This window comes from Salvia splendens, chromosome 7 (assembly GCF_004379255.2).
Source record: "Salvia splendens isolate huo1 chromosome 7, SspV2, whole genome shotgun sequence".
NCBI classification, from domain to species: domain Eukaryota; kingdom Viridiplantae; phylum Streptophyta; class Magnoliopsida; order Lamiales; family Lamiaceae; genus Salvia; species Salvia splendens.
Genome location: NC_056038.1, coordinates 3,291,773 through 3,306,268, shown reverse-complemented (window position 1 = coordinate 3,306,268; position 14,496 = coordinate 3,291,773). Strand labels below are relative to the sequence as shown.

Below are 14,496 nucleotides of genomic sequence, written 5' to 3'. Positions count from 1 at the left end.
TTTAACCAAGCATTTTATAAAATAATGCATATGATTGTAACGGAAAATGGTTTATTGATTATATCCCCTTTTAACATTTCGATTATATATCCCCTTTTAACATTTCGATTATGTACCATTATTTTTATATGAAATGAAACTCAAAAGCTTATTGTTACATACTATACTATGCTGTAAGCATACTTAAAATGAAATTCAAACGCTTATTAACACAGCCTTATTAATCAAGATTATTACAGAGGTTTAGGAATCAAACTGATAGATTTCTCCTAAATTTTAGTAAAAAATTAGAGTTAGACCAAGTATATCATAAAAATATAACTAACTAACCGTAACGAAAATCGCAATGCCATATATCACGCATCTAAGATCTACTCATATCCAACAATAAAGATAAGCTTAATTAGACTCCATGATTCTTCTATTTATGCTAAAAAATCTGGCTTTCTTTTTCACTCTTTAGAGAGCTAAAAAAACCTAACCCATATTTAAGCCACATTTATACTATACTTCCTTTTTATCTTTCATTTTCTTTTAGTTCTAGCACTGCAACAAATCTCAGAGTGCAAAATCAAGTGAGCCTCACAATCAATTACTAATATTCATCCTTTCGGCTTTTTTTGATTTTACGTGCATTGATGGTTCTTTTATATTTCAATTGTAATCTCCCACTTACTGGATATTTGTAGAAAATCGATGAGCAAGGCTGAGAGTTTGAACGTCGAAGCACTAGAGGGATATGATGCATCCATGTTCGATGATGATGGCCGTCCAAAAAGAACTGGTAAATTTTACTCCTGTTTAGAATGTATTTGATAACATGGAATTAAATGTTAGATATGAAATTGAAGCTTTATGTTCTGAAATTCACTGTTTGGTACCACAATATCCACAATATCACTTGAATTTTGAATCCCCAATCCCAAGAGTCACTCACACCTCTGCTCTGATTCGATGAGGCATTTGGGAAGATGTAAATTAGGTATTTAGCGGCCCGCTAAGTGAGGGTCCACCCCCAAGGCCCATAATGTGCCCTGAGAAACGTGACTCAAACTTGTTCATTGGGACAAATCTATCTCTCAAGAACCCGTTATGCCATGCGGTCAATTAAGATTTTTAGTTTCCATTAATGGGATTTTGTTTCTGCAAGAATAGGGACAGTATGGTCAACAGGGGCCCACATAATAACAGCAGTTATTGGGTCGGGCGTATTAACACTAGCATGGGCCATCGCTCAAATGGGCTGGATTGCTGGGCCTATCGCACTCATCGTTTTCTCACTCGTCACTCTATTCACCTCATACTTGCTCGCTGATTGTTACCGCGCCGCCGACGGCACCCGAAATTACATCTACAAAGATGCCGTAAAAAACTATCTAGGTAAAAAAATCCACTAGCTTGATTTTACATTCTCATATGCCCTAACAATAATCAATTGATGCAGGAGGAATCAAATATAAGTTTTGCGCAATAGTCCAATATAGCTATCTTTTCGGTGTGACAATTGGATATTCGATCACAACCGCTATCAGCTTGGTGTAAGTTTACAACCTTTTCCTTTCTCTATAGGTAAACATTTATGTCGGGTGTATGCAGGACCGGCCGACGTTATCTGTCGGTAATTTGTTGGTAATCATGATTACCGACGGATTTTCGTGGTTTACAACTAGAAAAATTTGTCAGTAAATTCATTGGTGATCATGATCGCGTATCCAATACTGAATACAACTATCTTTTACTAACGGAAATCTGTTGTAACACTACAACTTTCTGTAACTATACGCTTTTGTAATATTTCCGTCGGTAATCTGTTGCATTGATTTACTGGCCGACATTTTGCGACGAATTTTCACAGTTTACTAACGAAAAGATCGTCGGTAATTTTTCATTGTTTGTTGTTCCTCTCTTTCTATGAATTAACCAATGCTTTTGTAGGGCGATGAAGAAAGCAATATGCTTCCACAAACACGGACACAACCACGACTGCACGTTGTCAAACAATCCTTTCATCATACTGTTCGGATTGATAGAAATAGTTCTCAGCCAAGTCCCCAACTTCCACGAGCTAGCGTTTCTCTCATACATCGCGGCCATCATGTCGTTTGGCTATGCCACCATCGGTCTAGGCCTCTCCATTGCCAAGGTTGCGGAAGGGAGGCACGTCACCACCAGCATCACAGGTAAGGGCAGAGCCACTTGAGGAGAATAAGGGCTAAATGCCCCCTCAACATATTTTATTCATACCATTTCGTTCTTCATTTTTAAAAATTTTATAAATTTCCTACATGTTTGCCTCACCTAGAATTTTTAAATTTCTTTATATATACATATTTGCCCATTCTGAATTGAATTCCCGGCTCCGCTTCTCATAGGCAAACCCATTGGCAAAGACTACTCCGCCGAGGAGAAGATGTGGAGCTGCTTCGCTGCTATCGGGAACATCGCATTCGCCTATGCCTTTGCCGTCGTCCTAATCGAGATCCAAGACACAATCCGGTCGGGCAGCTTGACGGAGAGCAAGGTGATGAAGCGTGCCTCCACTGCAGGGATCATGATCTCAACGATTTTCTACTTGTCGTGCGGCTTGCTAGGGTACGCCGCATTCGGCAACGACGCGCCAGGGAACTTCTTGACCGGGTACACACTACAAAAAACACAAAAATAGAGACACAAATAAACACAAAAATAGAGACATAATTACTTCCGTTATAAATTTGAAAAATAATCACAGTTTAGATCGCAAAAGAAAGTTTCCCTAAGTTTGAGGATAAATTATCTTAATCTTCCATTTGCGTCCCCTAGTGACACCACGAATAAAGATGCTTTTTGAAGTGTCGTGGTACATTTAGAAAAAAATAGTACTACTATCCTTAATTAATTGTATTAAATAAATATTCTTATAACCATTTTTTTTTCTAGTTACGGCTTCTACGAACCGTACTGGCTGGTCTTCACGGCGAACTTATTCATCGCCATCCATCTCTTCGGGGCGTACCAAGTGTTTTGCCAGCCCATCTTCGCGGCGGTGGAGGCGTGGTGCGGGCGGGTATGGCCGGGGAACAAGTTACTTAGCAAAAAGTACAAGTGGTGGAAGCTAAGGCTGAGCCCATTCCGGGTGGTGTGGCGGAGCTTGTACGTTGTGTTCACGACGTTCGTGGCGATGATGTTGCCGTTTTTCAATGATTTTGTGGGGCTCCTCGGCGCGATATCGTTCTGGCCGCTCGCGGTGTTCTTCCCTATCGAGATGTACATGGTTAGAACCGGGGTCTCTCGGTCGTCATGTCGGGGGCTTTTCTTGCAGGTCCTCAGCGGCTTCTGCCTCGTCGCGTCACTGCTCGCCGCGGCAGGATCTGTAAGAGGGCTCATTCAGTCCCTAGGAACGTTCGAGCCACTGCAGTCGCGATCTTGATTGTTAGTTTGGTCAACGTTAATAAATTAATTTAGTTATAGTTGTTTCTATATACATGTAGAGAGCTTAAGTTGTGTTTTAGTAGAGTTTGATTTGATGCAACCGTTGATTATGTATATCTATTAATGCTAGTTGTGTGCATAGAGCTAAGTTGTCATTCCAGCTCGTGAATATTTATAACTGGTATTTATCGTGATACTCTCAAAATCAACCCTCATTACGGTTAATTAGGTTGGACCAATCCAAGCACATTCCTGGTTAGGCTCAACTATCTCGAGGCTTGACTAGGCTTGGCCCATGGCTGGAGCAAAACGAATTGAGTTGTGTTTTCTTAAAGATCTGGGCCGAGCCTAGCCAAGCCATTTGGATTTGGTAAGTAGGTCGGGTGAAATGCGAAGATATATGAAAAAAGATAGATTTCATTTATAGTACGAATGTTCTACTCCATCCGTCCCAAGGTAGTTGAATCGTATTCCTTTTTGTTTATCCAAAGGTAGTTGAGTCATTTCTTTTATTTTTAGTAAAAACTTTATTCTCTCTTACTTTAGTCTCTCGTTATCTCTCTTACGTTCTTATCTCAACTTTAACATTTAATAAATCAATTTCTTAAATCTCGTGCCCAAAAGAAATGCCTCAACTATCCTAGGACTGAGGGAGTATTTAATTTTAATATTGTAAATGTTACTTTATATAAGTGTGTGAGTCATGTTTATTTTTAGAGTAAATGCCAAAATTGGTCCTGAACATATACTCATTTTACGATTTTGGTCATAGACATTATCTTTTAAATTTTTGTATCCCGAACATTTCAACTCGGATCACAATCGGTCCAAAACTAACTGTTCTGTTAATTATTAAAAGTCAACATTTTTAATCTCGATTTTGACCAAATTAAGCTGTTAATTGTAAATTTTTAATTATTTTGAGATTGAAATTATATATTCTAAAGAAAAATAAAAATTTATTTATTCTAAATACATTAAATGAATGGAGTATAAGATTTCCCATCCCAAATCGCCTCTTTCCACTTTTATTTCGGGACGGAGACCGCGGTGGCAGATGCAGTTTTGAGGCGGGAGTCGTCGGGGGGCGGGGGCCCTCGACGGTGAGGAAGATGACCTCCTCACCGCGGAGGAGGACCGGTCCGAGGGTCCGGCGATCCTCGCGCTCTTCCTTAGATCCTTTAGTCGGAGGCTGCTTTCGGAACTCCTCGCAATCGCCGAGGACGAGATTCATGTGGGAGTCGAACGCCATGAATTTTTCGATGAGCTGGCGGCTGTCCAGGATTGTCACGCGCATCCGGTAGTTGATGTACTGCAGCATCTTGGAGCTCTTCGACATCGACATTTTCGCCGGTGGGGGCGAATTGCAGCCTCTCTCCCTAGGGGTAATTACACCATATATACAAAATGTTTCACCAATATTTCAAATTAGTACAAAAAAATTTAAGTTTACGTATATCTTACAAAATGTTTAATTAGTATTTTACATTCCATTTAAATGTTTTAACACCGTTAGTTTTGTTAACCAAAATGGTGAGAGTATATAAGCAAAACGGTACATTCTTCACCTTTAATTAGCAAACGTATTTTACTGGTTAAAGCTCTTTCGTGGAGTATACCTGATGAGTCGGCGAAAATTTGATGTTAGTGATGAATGCAGGAAAATGGCAGATCACGACACAATGAATTTACGTGGTTCGATTTACTGAGGTAAATCTACGTCCACGGGAAGAAAAGAGGGCAGAGTTGTATTGCTTGATCTGTTTTCTACAGCTTACAATACAGACTTGCTATTTTGTATTTTATCTCTAGAGATCGAGAGAATGTAACCCTATCTATCTGATCTAGGTTCTATTTATACAAAGGACCAAGATCGTGGCATGCAGCTATTTACTAGGTAGTGGATGTCGTGGAGATCGTGGCGATCTTGCATGGGTCCACTATCCTGCATGAGTTAATGACTGCTTGACACCACTAAATAGATCGTGGGTGTAGTGGAGGTCGTGGAGGTTCTGCATGAGTCCACTATCTCCCAGTTCGGTCGAATACTGAGACCGAACTGCTGAATTATTGCCGAGCAGCTTTTGCCGATCTGAGAGTAGAGCTTGATGCCGACCTGAGAGCAGAGTTTGATTGGTTGGCTTTTACCGAGCTGTAGGCTGGGGCCGAACTCTTTGGTTGTGCCGAACTGAACTCTTTAGTCATGCCGAACTGATACTCTTTCTTGGGCTTTACTGCTGTTGGGCTTGTTTAGTACGTACTCCATCACTACCCCCCCCGGAAAGCGAAGTGAATTAGTTCGGCATTCTGAATAAAGGTACGGGGGTAAGTTGATGTTTGTCCTCGGTCTTATGAAGTGAACTCTTCTTTGACCGGACTCGTCTTTGGTCTGATGAAATAAACATCTTTGACTGGACTCGTCTTTGGTCTGATGAAATAAACATCTTTGACCGGACTAAGCTTGTGTCCTAATTTGGCGAGTTTTATCGCTCGGATCGGACTTTCCGTTGTCCTAATTTGGGGATCGGACTTTCCCTTGTCCTAATTCGGCGAGTTTTATCGCGTGGATCGGACTTTCCCTTGTCCTAATTCAGGCAAGTTTTATCGCGAGAATCGGACTTTCGTTGCAGTTCGTTTCAGACGAAGTGCTTGATTTTTAAGCCGAATTGTGGTCTTGTATCCTCTTTAGAAGCTTTGACTTCACAATCGTTGGCTTATTGCAGTTCGTTTCAGACGAAGTGCTTGTTTAAGCTGAATTGTGGTCTTGTATCCTCTTTAGAAGCTTGGACTTCACAATCGTTGGCTTATTGCAGCTCGTTTCAGACGAACTGCTTGTTTAAGCTGAATTGTGGTCTTGTATCTTCTGTAGAAGCTTTGACTTACAATTGTTTAGCTTGTATATGTTCTAAGAAGGGGATCAGCCTTCGAAGAACAAGATACCCCAGTAACATTTGTAAGAGACGACACGCACAGAGACAGACAAAACGCATATAGACAAAACGCACAGAGACAAATAAAGACCAAGTAAACCAAATAAAGCACATTGACTGAACAAGACTCAAGACTGACTGACCGGACTGTCTCTTACAAATGGAACTTTTTGAGGTTGGAAATGTGCCATGTTCGGGGTACCTGTTCTCCTGACATGTGAGCCAATTTGTAAGACCCTTTGCCGAGGACTTCTGACACCCGATACGGACCTTCCCATGTGGGTTCGAGCTTGCCCAGCTTTTCTGCTCGGCTTACTTCGTTGTTTCTCAAGACGAGATCTCCCACTTGAAATTGTAGCTTCTTCACCCTTTGGTTGTAATACCGGGCTACTTGCTCCTTGTACTTGGCTGCTTTTATGCATGCCTATTCTCTTCTTTCTTCGGCAAGATCTAGCTCGGCTCTCAGTCCGTCGTCATTCATTTCTGAGGAGAAATTTAGAGTTCGGGGACTGGGTACGCCGATCTCCACCGGAATCACGGCTTCAGTGCCGTACACAAGACTGTACGGAGTTTCACCGTTGGAGGTTGTGGGTGTAGTTCGGTAGGACCATAGGACTTGAGGGAGATTTTCTACCCATTGTCCTTTGGCTTGTTCTAACCGAGCTTTTAACCCTTTCACCAGGATACGATTTGTTACCTCCGTTTGTCCGTTTGCTTGTGGATGAGAGACCGAAGTGAACCGCTGTTGAATATTCAGCTCTTGGCACCAATTCTTGAACGTCTTGTCGGTGAACTGAGTCCCGTTATCCGAGATGAGGATGTGGGGTATGCCAAATCGGCACACTATGTTCTTCCAGACGAAGTCCAATGCCTTCGAGCTCGTTATCGTAGCTAATGGTTCAGCTTCCACCCACTTCGTAAAGTAGTCCACGGCAACGATTAGGAATTTCATTTGCCGAGGAGCTTGAGGAAGTGGTCCCACTATGTCTATGCCCCATTGCATGAAAGGCCAAGGGCTTTGCATAGTGAATAGATCGGTCTGCGGCATCCTTGGGATATTTGCATGGATTTGGCACTTCGGGCATGTCTTGACGAGCTGCACTGCTTCTTGTACCAAGGTTGGCCAATAATATCCCCATCTTAGAACTTTTTTAGCTAAAGCTCTAGCTCCGATGTGGCTGCCGCACGATCCTTCATTAACTTCTCTGAGGATGTAGTCCGTCTCTTCTGGTCCTACGCACCGCAATAACGGCTGGAGGTAAGACTTTCTAAAGAGGACTCCTTCATGAAGTTCGTACCGAAGTGCTCGGCATGTGATCTTCCGAGCTTCTCTCTTATCCTCGGGCAATTGTCCTTGATCCAGATACTGCAAGATCGGCGTCATCCAGTTCGGCGAGCTGGATACTGAATGTACCTCGGCTTCATCAATGCTTCGATGTATTAATTCTTCCGCCTTTGAGCTCGGATCTGAGGCCAACTTACTTAAGGTATCTGCTCGGCTATTTTCCGCTCTGGGAACGCGGATTATCCGAAAATAGGAGAAACTTCGGCTGAGGTTTTGCGCTTTGTCCAAATACTTCTTCATTCTCTCGTCACGGGCTTCACTTGTACCCAACATGTGATTTACTATGACTTGTGAATCACAATGGACTTTGAGAGATTTGACGAGCAGACTTTGCGCTAACTGGAGTCCGGCCAGGAGGGCTTCGTATTCGGCTTCATTATTAGTAGTGGGGAATAGGAACCGAAGTGAGTAGGTTACCTCGTGTCCGTCGGGAGCGACGAGTAAAATACCAGCTCCACTTCCCATCTTGTTTGAAGCTCCATCTACGAATCCGCTCCAGCAGTCTGGCGGCTCTACTTTGGATTCCGAGGGCTGTGCTAGTTCGGCATTGGTAGAATTTTTCTGTTCGGCAATGACAGGGATTGCTTGATCGAACTTGGCCTCTGCAAGAAAATCTGCCAAGGCTTGTCCCTTGATGGCTTTCCGAGGTAGGTACTCGATTGAGTGTTCTCCCAGCTCTATGGCCCATTTGGCGATTCTGCCTGATGCTTCTGGCTTGGTCAAAACTTGCCGAAGAGGCAGATCGGTTAAGACGCATACCTTGTGAGCATAGAAGTATGGCCGCAGTCTCCTTGCTGCATTTACTAGCGCCAGAGCAATTTTTTCCAGAGGTTGATACCTTGTTTCTGGACCTCTTAATGCTCGGCTTGTAAAGTAGATGGGAAACTGCTTTAGGCCTTCTTCTCGTACAAGCACCGCGCTGATGGTTTGATCTGAAGCCGCTAAGTATAAGAATATTACTTCGGCTTCGGTTGGAGCAGATAGAATAGGAAGCTCGGCTAGATAACTTTTGAGCTCGTCAAAGGCCTTTTTCTGCTCGGCTCCCCACTCGAACTTTGGTGCCTTTTTCAACACCTTGAAGAACGGCAGTTGCTTTTCGGCTGCTTGGGAAAGGAATCGATTCAGTGCGGCTAGACATCCGGTTAGCCTTTGCACGTCATTTATGGACTTCGGCATTGCCATGTTCTGAACGACTTGAACTTTTGAGGGGTTTGCCTTGAGTCCGTCCTTTGAAACCCAACAACCCAGAAACTTTCCCGAATCTACCAAAAAGGTACACTTTTGGGGATTAAGTTTGAGGTTGGCTTTCTTGAGCACGTTGAGAGTGGACTTGAGGTTGTGCTCGTACTCCGAAGTGCTTTTGCTTTTGACGACGATATCGTCAACATACACTTCGACCTCCTTTCCGATCAGGTGCCGAAAAAGCTTGTCTACCATCCTTTGATAAGTGGCTCCGGCATTCTTTAAACCGAATGGCATCTTTTTATAAGCGAAAATGCCGAAATCGGTAATGAAAGCTGTTTTCGGAGCGTCACTCTCATCCATCAATACTTGGTGATATCCTTTGTATAAATCAAGAAAACAGAAAATTTCGAAGCCGATCAAAGCTTCTACTTTTTTATCTATATTCGGAAGGGGATAGCAATCTTTAGGACAGTGCTTGTTTAGATCGGTAAAATCTATGCACATCCGCCATCCTCCTTCTTTTTTCTTGATCATCACAGGATTGGCCACCCAGGAAGGATATTTCACCTCGAATAGTACATCCGCTTCTAGTAATTGGCGGACTTCGTCATGGATGACTTGGCTTCTTTCTGCCGCAAAGAGTCTTTGCTTCTGTTTTACTGGCCGGATTGAAGGATCAATATTTAACCGATGAGTGATTACCTCGGGGGGCACTCCGGTCATGTCCAACGGAGACCATGCAAAGACATCTTTGTACTCCTTGAGGAGCTGAATGGTCTTTTCCCGGAGTAGAGGCGTTCCTGCGAAGCCGATCTTGACCGTTCTGGATGGATCATCTTCGTATAACTGAACGGTCATTGAGTTCGGCTCTGAAGTGACTTCGGTCATCTCGCTTGCCTTTGACTCCGGTTGCTGTGATTGCTATGCTTGATGGTGCCGAACTGATTGCTCGGCACTTTTAAGCGCAACCTGCAGACATTCTTTTGCTCTCTTTTGATCACCTCGGATGACCGCTATCCCACCTTTAGTGGGGATCTTGATGGTGAGGTGATAAGTAGAGCAAACGGCCCGAACTGTGTTGAGCCAGTCTCTCCCCAGGATGATGTTGTACGGGGACCGAGCTTTCACCACAAAGAACTCGATCATCGTATTGGAGCTTGTAGGCGCTTTTCCCACCGTGATCGGAAGGCTGATAATACCTTCAGGGCGGGTGTCCTCCTGGGCGAAACTTTTCAGAGGAAGTGGAGCCGGACTGAGCCGAGCTGGATCCACTTCCATTTTATCGAAACATTCTTTAAAAAGAATGCTGACTGACGCTCCTGTATCCACAAATACTCTGTGGATCAGTTTGTTTGCCACTCCGGCTTGAATGACAATAGCGTCTTGGTGAGGAGAGATGGCTGGGACGGGATCGGCGTCTGAAAATGTAATCACTTCGTCTTTCTTCAGCCTTTTATGTGTTGGCTCCTCTTGATTGGAACCTCTGCGTTCTGCTTTTAGGGACGACTTAGTCTTCCCGGCAGGGAGAGCATCAATAGTCAGGATTACTCCATCATATTGCGGCTCGTCGTCGTCTTCGGGATCCTCATGCCTTTTCGGATCCTGAGGATTGCAGTTCGCACCTCTCTGCCTTTTGTTCTTTTTCGGCTGCTTGCTTTGGTATTTTTTTAACGTTCCTGTTTTCACAAGAACATCAATACCTGCAGCCAAATCTCGGCACTCCTCGGTATCGTGACCGTGGGTTTGATGGAAGGAGCAATATTGATCCTGAGGTCGCCGCGCGGCTGATTTCGTCATCCGCTTTGGTCTTTCGAACATATCGGAATGTAGTTCGAAAATTTCCGCTCTTGACTTGTTCAGCGGTACGAACTGAGCGGGCGGCTTCTCGGGATTGAGACGGGGTCCCAATCTGTCTTGCACCGGAGCCCTTTGAATTCTTTCAAATGGAGTCCGGCGAGGATGCCCCTGATCGCTATGATCGGGCTTCCTTCTGTCTCCTCGGGACGATGAGCTGTCTAACGACCGTTTGCGACGGTCTGCCTCATCGGCCCGGGAGTACTGGTCCACAATGTCCCACATTTCCTGAGCTGTCTGCGGACCGCACTCAACGAGCTTCCTGTAGAGAGCTCCAGGCAGGATTCCATTTTGGAATGCCGAGATGACAAGCAGATCGTTGAGATCGTCTACTTGCAGGCATTCCTTGTGGAATCTTGTCATAAAGTCGCTGATTTTTTCGTCGCGACCTTGACGAATAGAAAGCAGCTGAGCCGAAGTGATCCGGGCTTCCGCTTTCTGAAAGAACCTCCTGTGGAAAGCATCCATTAGATCTCGGTAGGATCTAATGCTGCCTTGAGGAAGGCTGTCGAACCACCTTCTGGCGTTCCCGATGAGCAGCTCGGGGAACAGCTTGCACATGTGGACCTCGTTGAGACCCTGGTTCGCCATGTTATATTGATAGCGTCCCAAGAAATCATGAGGATCCACGAGTCCGTCATAGGTTATCGACGGAGTTCGGTAGTTCCGCGGCAAAGGAGTTCGGGTGATATCGTCCGAGAACGGAGTCTTTAATGCTCCGTACATGGCGAACCCGACATCTCTTCGGTACGGAGGAGATGGAGTTCTCCTGTGGTTCCGGTACCGAGGAGGAACAGGAACATGTCGGGGTTGAGGATTCTTTCTCCTGGAAGACACGTCACTACTGCGGTAGTGACTTTCATGCCTAGATGAGGAGGGAGAATCCGTCGTTGTCTTCTCCGGCTGTTGGCTCTTCTGCAGGAAGGTTAAGAACTCCTCCTGCTTCTCGGCCAAGAACAGCTTGACAGCTTCATTTAAATCGGGCTGCTGGGAAGACTCGGTGCGATGACTCCTGGAGGGGCTTGTTCCTTCTTCGTGAGAACCGGAGGTAGATGTCTCCCGAGGCCGTTTTTCAGACCTGCGAGCTGGACTAGCTTCCTCACGGTTATCACGAACGGTATTATGGGTGTTATGTGATCTGGTATGCATTTTTTTTTGGGGTGGAAAAAGGGTCAAAAATTCGCTTTATCACAAATTTGGTTCTCTGTTTCCCACAGACGGCGCCAGTGATGAGTCGGCGAAAATTTGATGTTAGTGATGAATGCAGGAAAATGGCAGATCACGACACAATGAATTTACGTGGTTCGATTTACTGAGGTAAATCTACGTCCACGGGAAGAAAAGAGGGCAGAGTTGTATTGCTTGATCTGTTTTCTACAGCTTACAATACAGACTTGCTATTTTGTATTTTATCTCTAGAGATCGAGAGAATGTAACCCTATCTATCTGATCTAGGTTCTATTTATACAAAGGACCAAGATCGTGGCATGCAGCTATTTACTAGGTAGTGGATGTCGTGGAGATCGTGGCGATCTTGCATGGGTCCACTATCCTGCATGAGTTAATGACTGCTTGACACCACTAAATAGATCGTGGGTGTAGTGGAGGTCGTGGAGGTTCTGCATGAGTCCACTATCTCCCAGTTCGGTCGAATATTGAGACCGAACTGCTGAATTATTGCCGAGCAGCTTTTGCCGATCTGAGAGTAGAGCTTGATGCCGACCTGAGAGCAGAGTTTGATTGGTTGGCTTTTACCGAGCTGTAGGCTGGGGCCGAACTCTTTGGTTGTGCCGAACTGAACTCTTTAGTCATGCCGAACTGATACTCTTTCTTGGGCTTTACTGCTGTTGGGCTTGTTTAGTACGTACTCCATCAATACCAATGGAGAAACGGTGAGGGCGTACACTAAATTTTGAAAAACAAGCATATAACTGTGAAAAAAAATTAGGGTTCTACTACAATTTATCTCTGTGAAGAGGAAGAAGGTAAACTGTGTAAAAAATTTTGAAGATGTTCCATCGAGTTCTACTCTATGTTCTCCCTATGATATATATTGTGTTGGAATACATTAAAAAAGTTTACTAAAACTACGAATCAAACAATAAATCCAAAATTTGATTTGAAATACTCTCAAATCAAAACTACGAATTGAAATTCCTCTTAAATTTTGTTCTGAAACATAATAATATTTCAAAGCCCACTTAGACAAGAATCAAAGTAAGTTTCACTTTTGGAATGATCAATTGCCGGGCAGCCCGTGGCAGTTCACTTCTAAGAGTAAAACTCTATTTCTTTTAGCGCTCTACTAATATGTTGGACGATGGAATAGTTAAAAACTAACCGTGTTAAAGTTAATTAGATGGAATGTGCTGATCCGTAACATTAATAAAATTTTTGTATGATGCATCTAAACTTAAAACTTTTTGTACTAATTTGAAATATTGGTAAAACATTTTGTATGTATTGTATAATTATCCCTCTCTCCCTACCTAGGGTTTTGAGTGTGTGTTGTGAGAGAGGAAGGGGTGAAATGAGAAAATACACTAGTATTCGAGGTAAATTAATTAAGCCAAAAATATTACTAGTAGTACTATATTTTTGTAATGTATTTAGAATAAATAAATTCTTATTTTTTAAATATATAATTTCAATTTCAAAATAATTAAAAAATTCACAATTAACAGCTTAATCTTGTCAAAATCGGGATTAAAAATGTTGACTGTTAAAAATTAACGGAACATTTAGTTTTGGACCAATTGTGATCTTAGTTGAAATGTTCGGGATGCAAAAATTCAAAAAATATTGTCTAGGACCAAAATCGTAAAATGGACATATGTTCAGGACTAATTTTGGCATTTACTCTTATTTTTATGTAAATAAGTTTAGTACATATGATAAAAAAAAATAGGTTATCCAAAATTCACCACTGTCACTACCCCTATGTATAGTGGACTTCTATGTATTCCTCAAGAAACCTCACTCGGTTGAATAGTTAGCAATTTCACTAGTTTTAATTGGACAACATGTTTTTCATAATTTGTCTATTACTAGACTCATGATTAAAGCGTTCAAAATATCTACATGAAACTCTTTCGAATATGAAGATGTTCGTGACCTTGAAATAATGATCGGAGCTCAAGTCTCACCAATTATTTAATCCAAAACCCAACAAATCTGTGGGAAATTAGCGAAAATATAATCATCGCGACGTCCCCAACGAGAAAATATTCAATGGTCTAGACACACCATGTGGCATGATGACGTGGTATGTCCCACTAATTAAAAGTTGACAAATGGAAGTAGTAAAAATATATAAATTAAACTATATAAAGTACTATTTAGTTCTTATAAATAAAATGAAATCCTCAAATTCAAAAACTTTCCAAATTACAACAATATAAACTATTACTACATACAATAATAATAATAATAGTAATATATATCATTTTTTTCATTATCTATTCACATCACTGTAAGACTAATTTATATACACTAGGTATTTTTTTATTTTTTGTAATGGTAAAACAAAATTATATAAATATTTTCAATTTCATGCCTATAGTACTAATACAATTAATTATGATTTACCTAGTTTATTATTATTTTTTTATTTGTAATTTTTTCAAATATAAATATAAAATGAAAACATACTAATTTTAGGCTAATGTATTGTGATTATTTGAGATACATACAATACTAAGTAAAAAAAATTCGTGTATTGGTAAAATAAAATTATATAAAATATTTTTAATTTCGTGCTTATAGTACTAA

At 42.2% G+C, this 14,496-nt stretch overlaps 2 protein-coding genes across 2 annotated transcripts; one reads left to right on the top strand and one right to left on the bottom strand.

Annotated features, from left to right (window-relative positions):
* The first annotated feature begins 696 nt into the window (after positions 1–696).
* LOC121741694 (amino acid permease 6-like) lies at positions 697–3,485 on the top strand. Its single transcript, XM_042134576.1, has 6 exons — positions 697–784; positions 1,156–1,380; positions 1,445–1,538; positions 1,936–2,180; positions 2,373–2,637; positions 2,920–3,485. The coding sequence occupies exons 1-6, from the start codon at positions 697–699 to the stop codon at positions 3,407–3,409; spliced, it is 1,407 nt and encodes a 468-aa protein (XP_041990510.1). The 3' UTR covers positions 3,410–3,485.
* Positions 3,486–3,673: 188 nt separating this feature from the next.
* LOC121741693 (small nuclear ribonucleoprotein-associated protein B-like) lies at positions 3,674–4,756 on the bottom strand. Its single transcript, XM_042134575.1, has 2 exons — positions 4,458–4,756; positions 3,674–3,710 (listed from the first exon to the last, which is right to left on the bottom strand). Exons 1-2 carry the CDS (start codon positions 4,754–4,756, stop codon positions 3,674–3,676), a joined length of 336 nt encoding a protein of 111 aa, XP_041990509.1.
* Between the last annotated feature and the right edge of the window lie 9,740 nt (positions 4,757–14,496).

Coding starts and splice junctions, on each gene's coding strand:
- LOC121741693 (XM_042134575.1), bottom strand. CDS start 4,756: ATGTCGATGTCGAAGAGCTCCAAGATGCTGCAGTACATCAACTACCGG. Junction 3,711..4,457: donor AAACTGCATCTGCCACCGCG/GTCTCCGTCCCG, acceptor GTTTTGCTCCAG/CCATGGGCCAAGCCTAGTCA.
- LOC121741694 (XM_042134576.1), top strand. CDS start 697: ATGAGCAAGGCTGAGAGTTTGAACGTCGAAGCACTAGAGGGATATGAT. Junction 1,381..1,444: donor TGCCGTAAAAAACTATCTAG/GTAAAAAAATCC, acceptor CAATTGATGCAG/GAGGAATCAAATATAAGTTT. Junction 2,638..2,919: donor CCAGGGAACTTCTTGACCGG/GTACACACTACA, acceptor TTTTTTTTCTAG/TTACGGCTTCTACGAACCGT.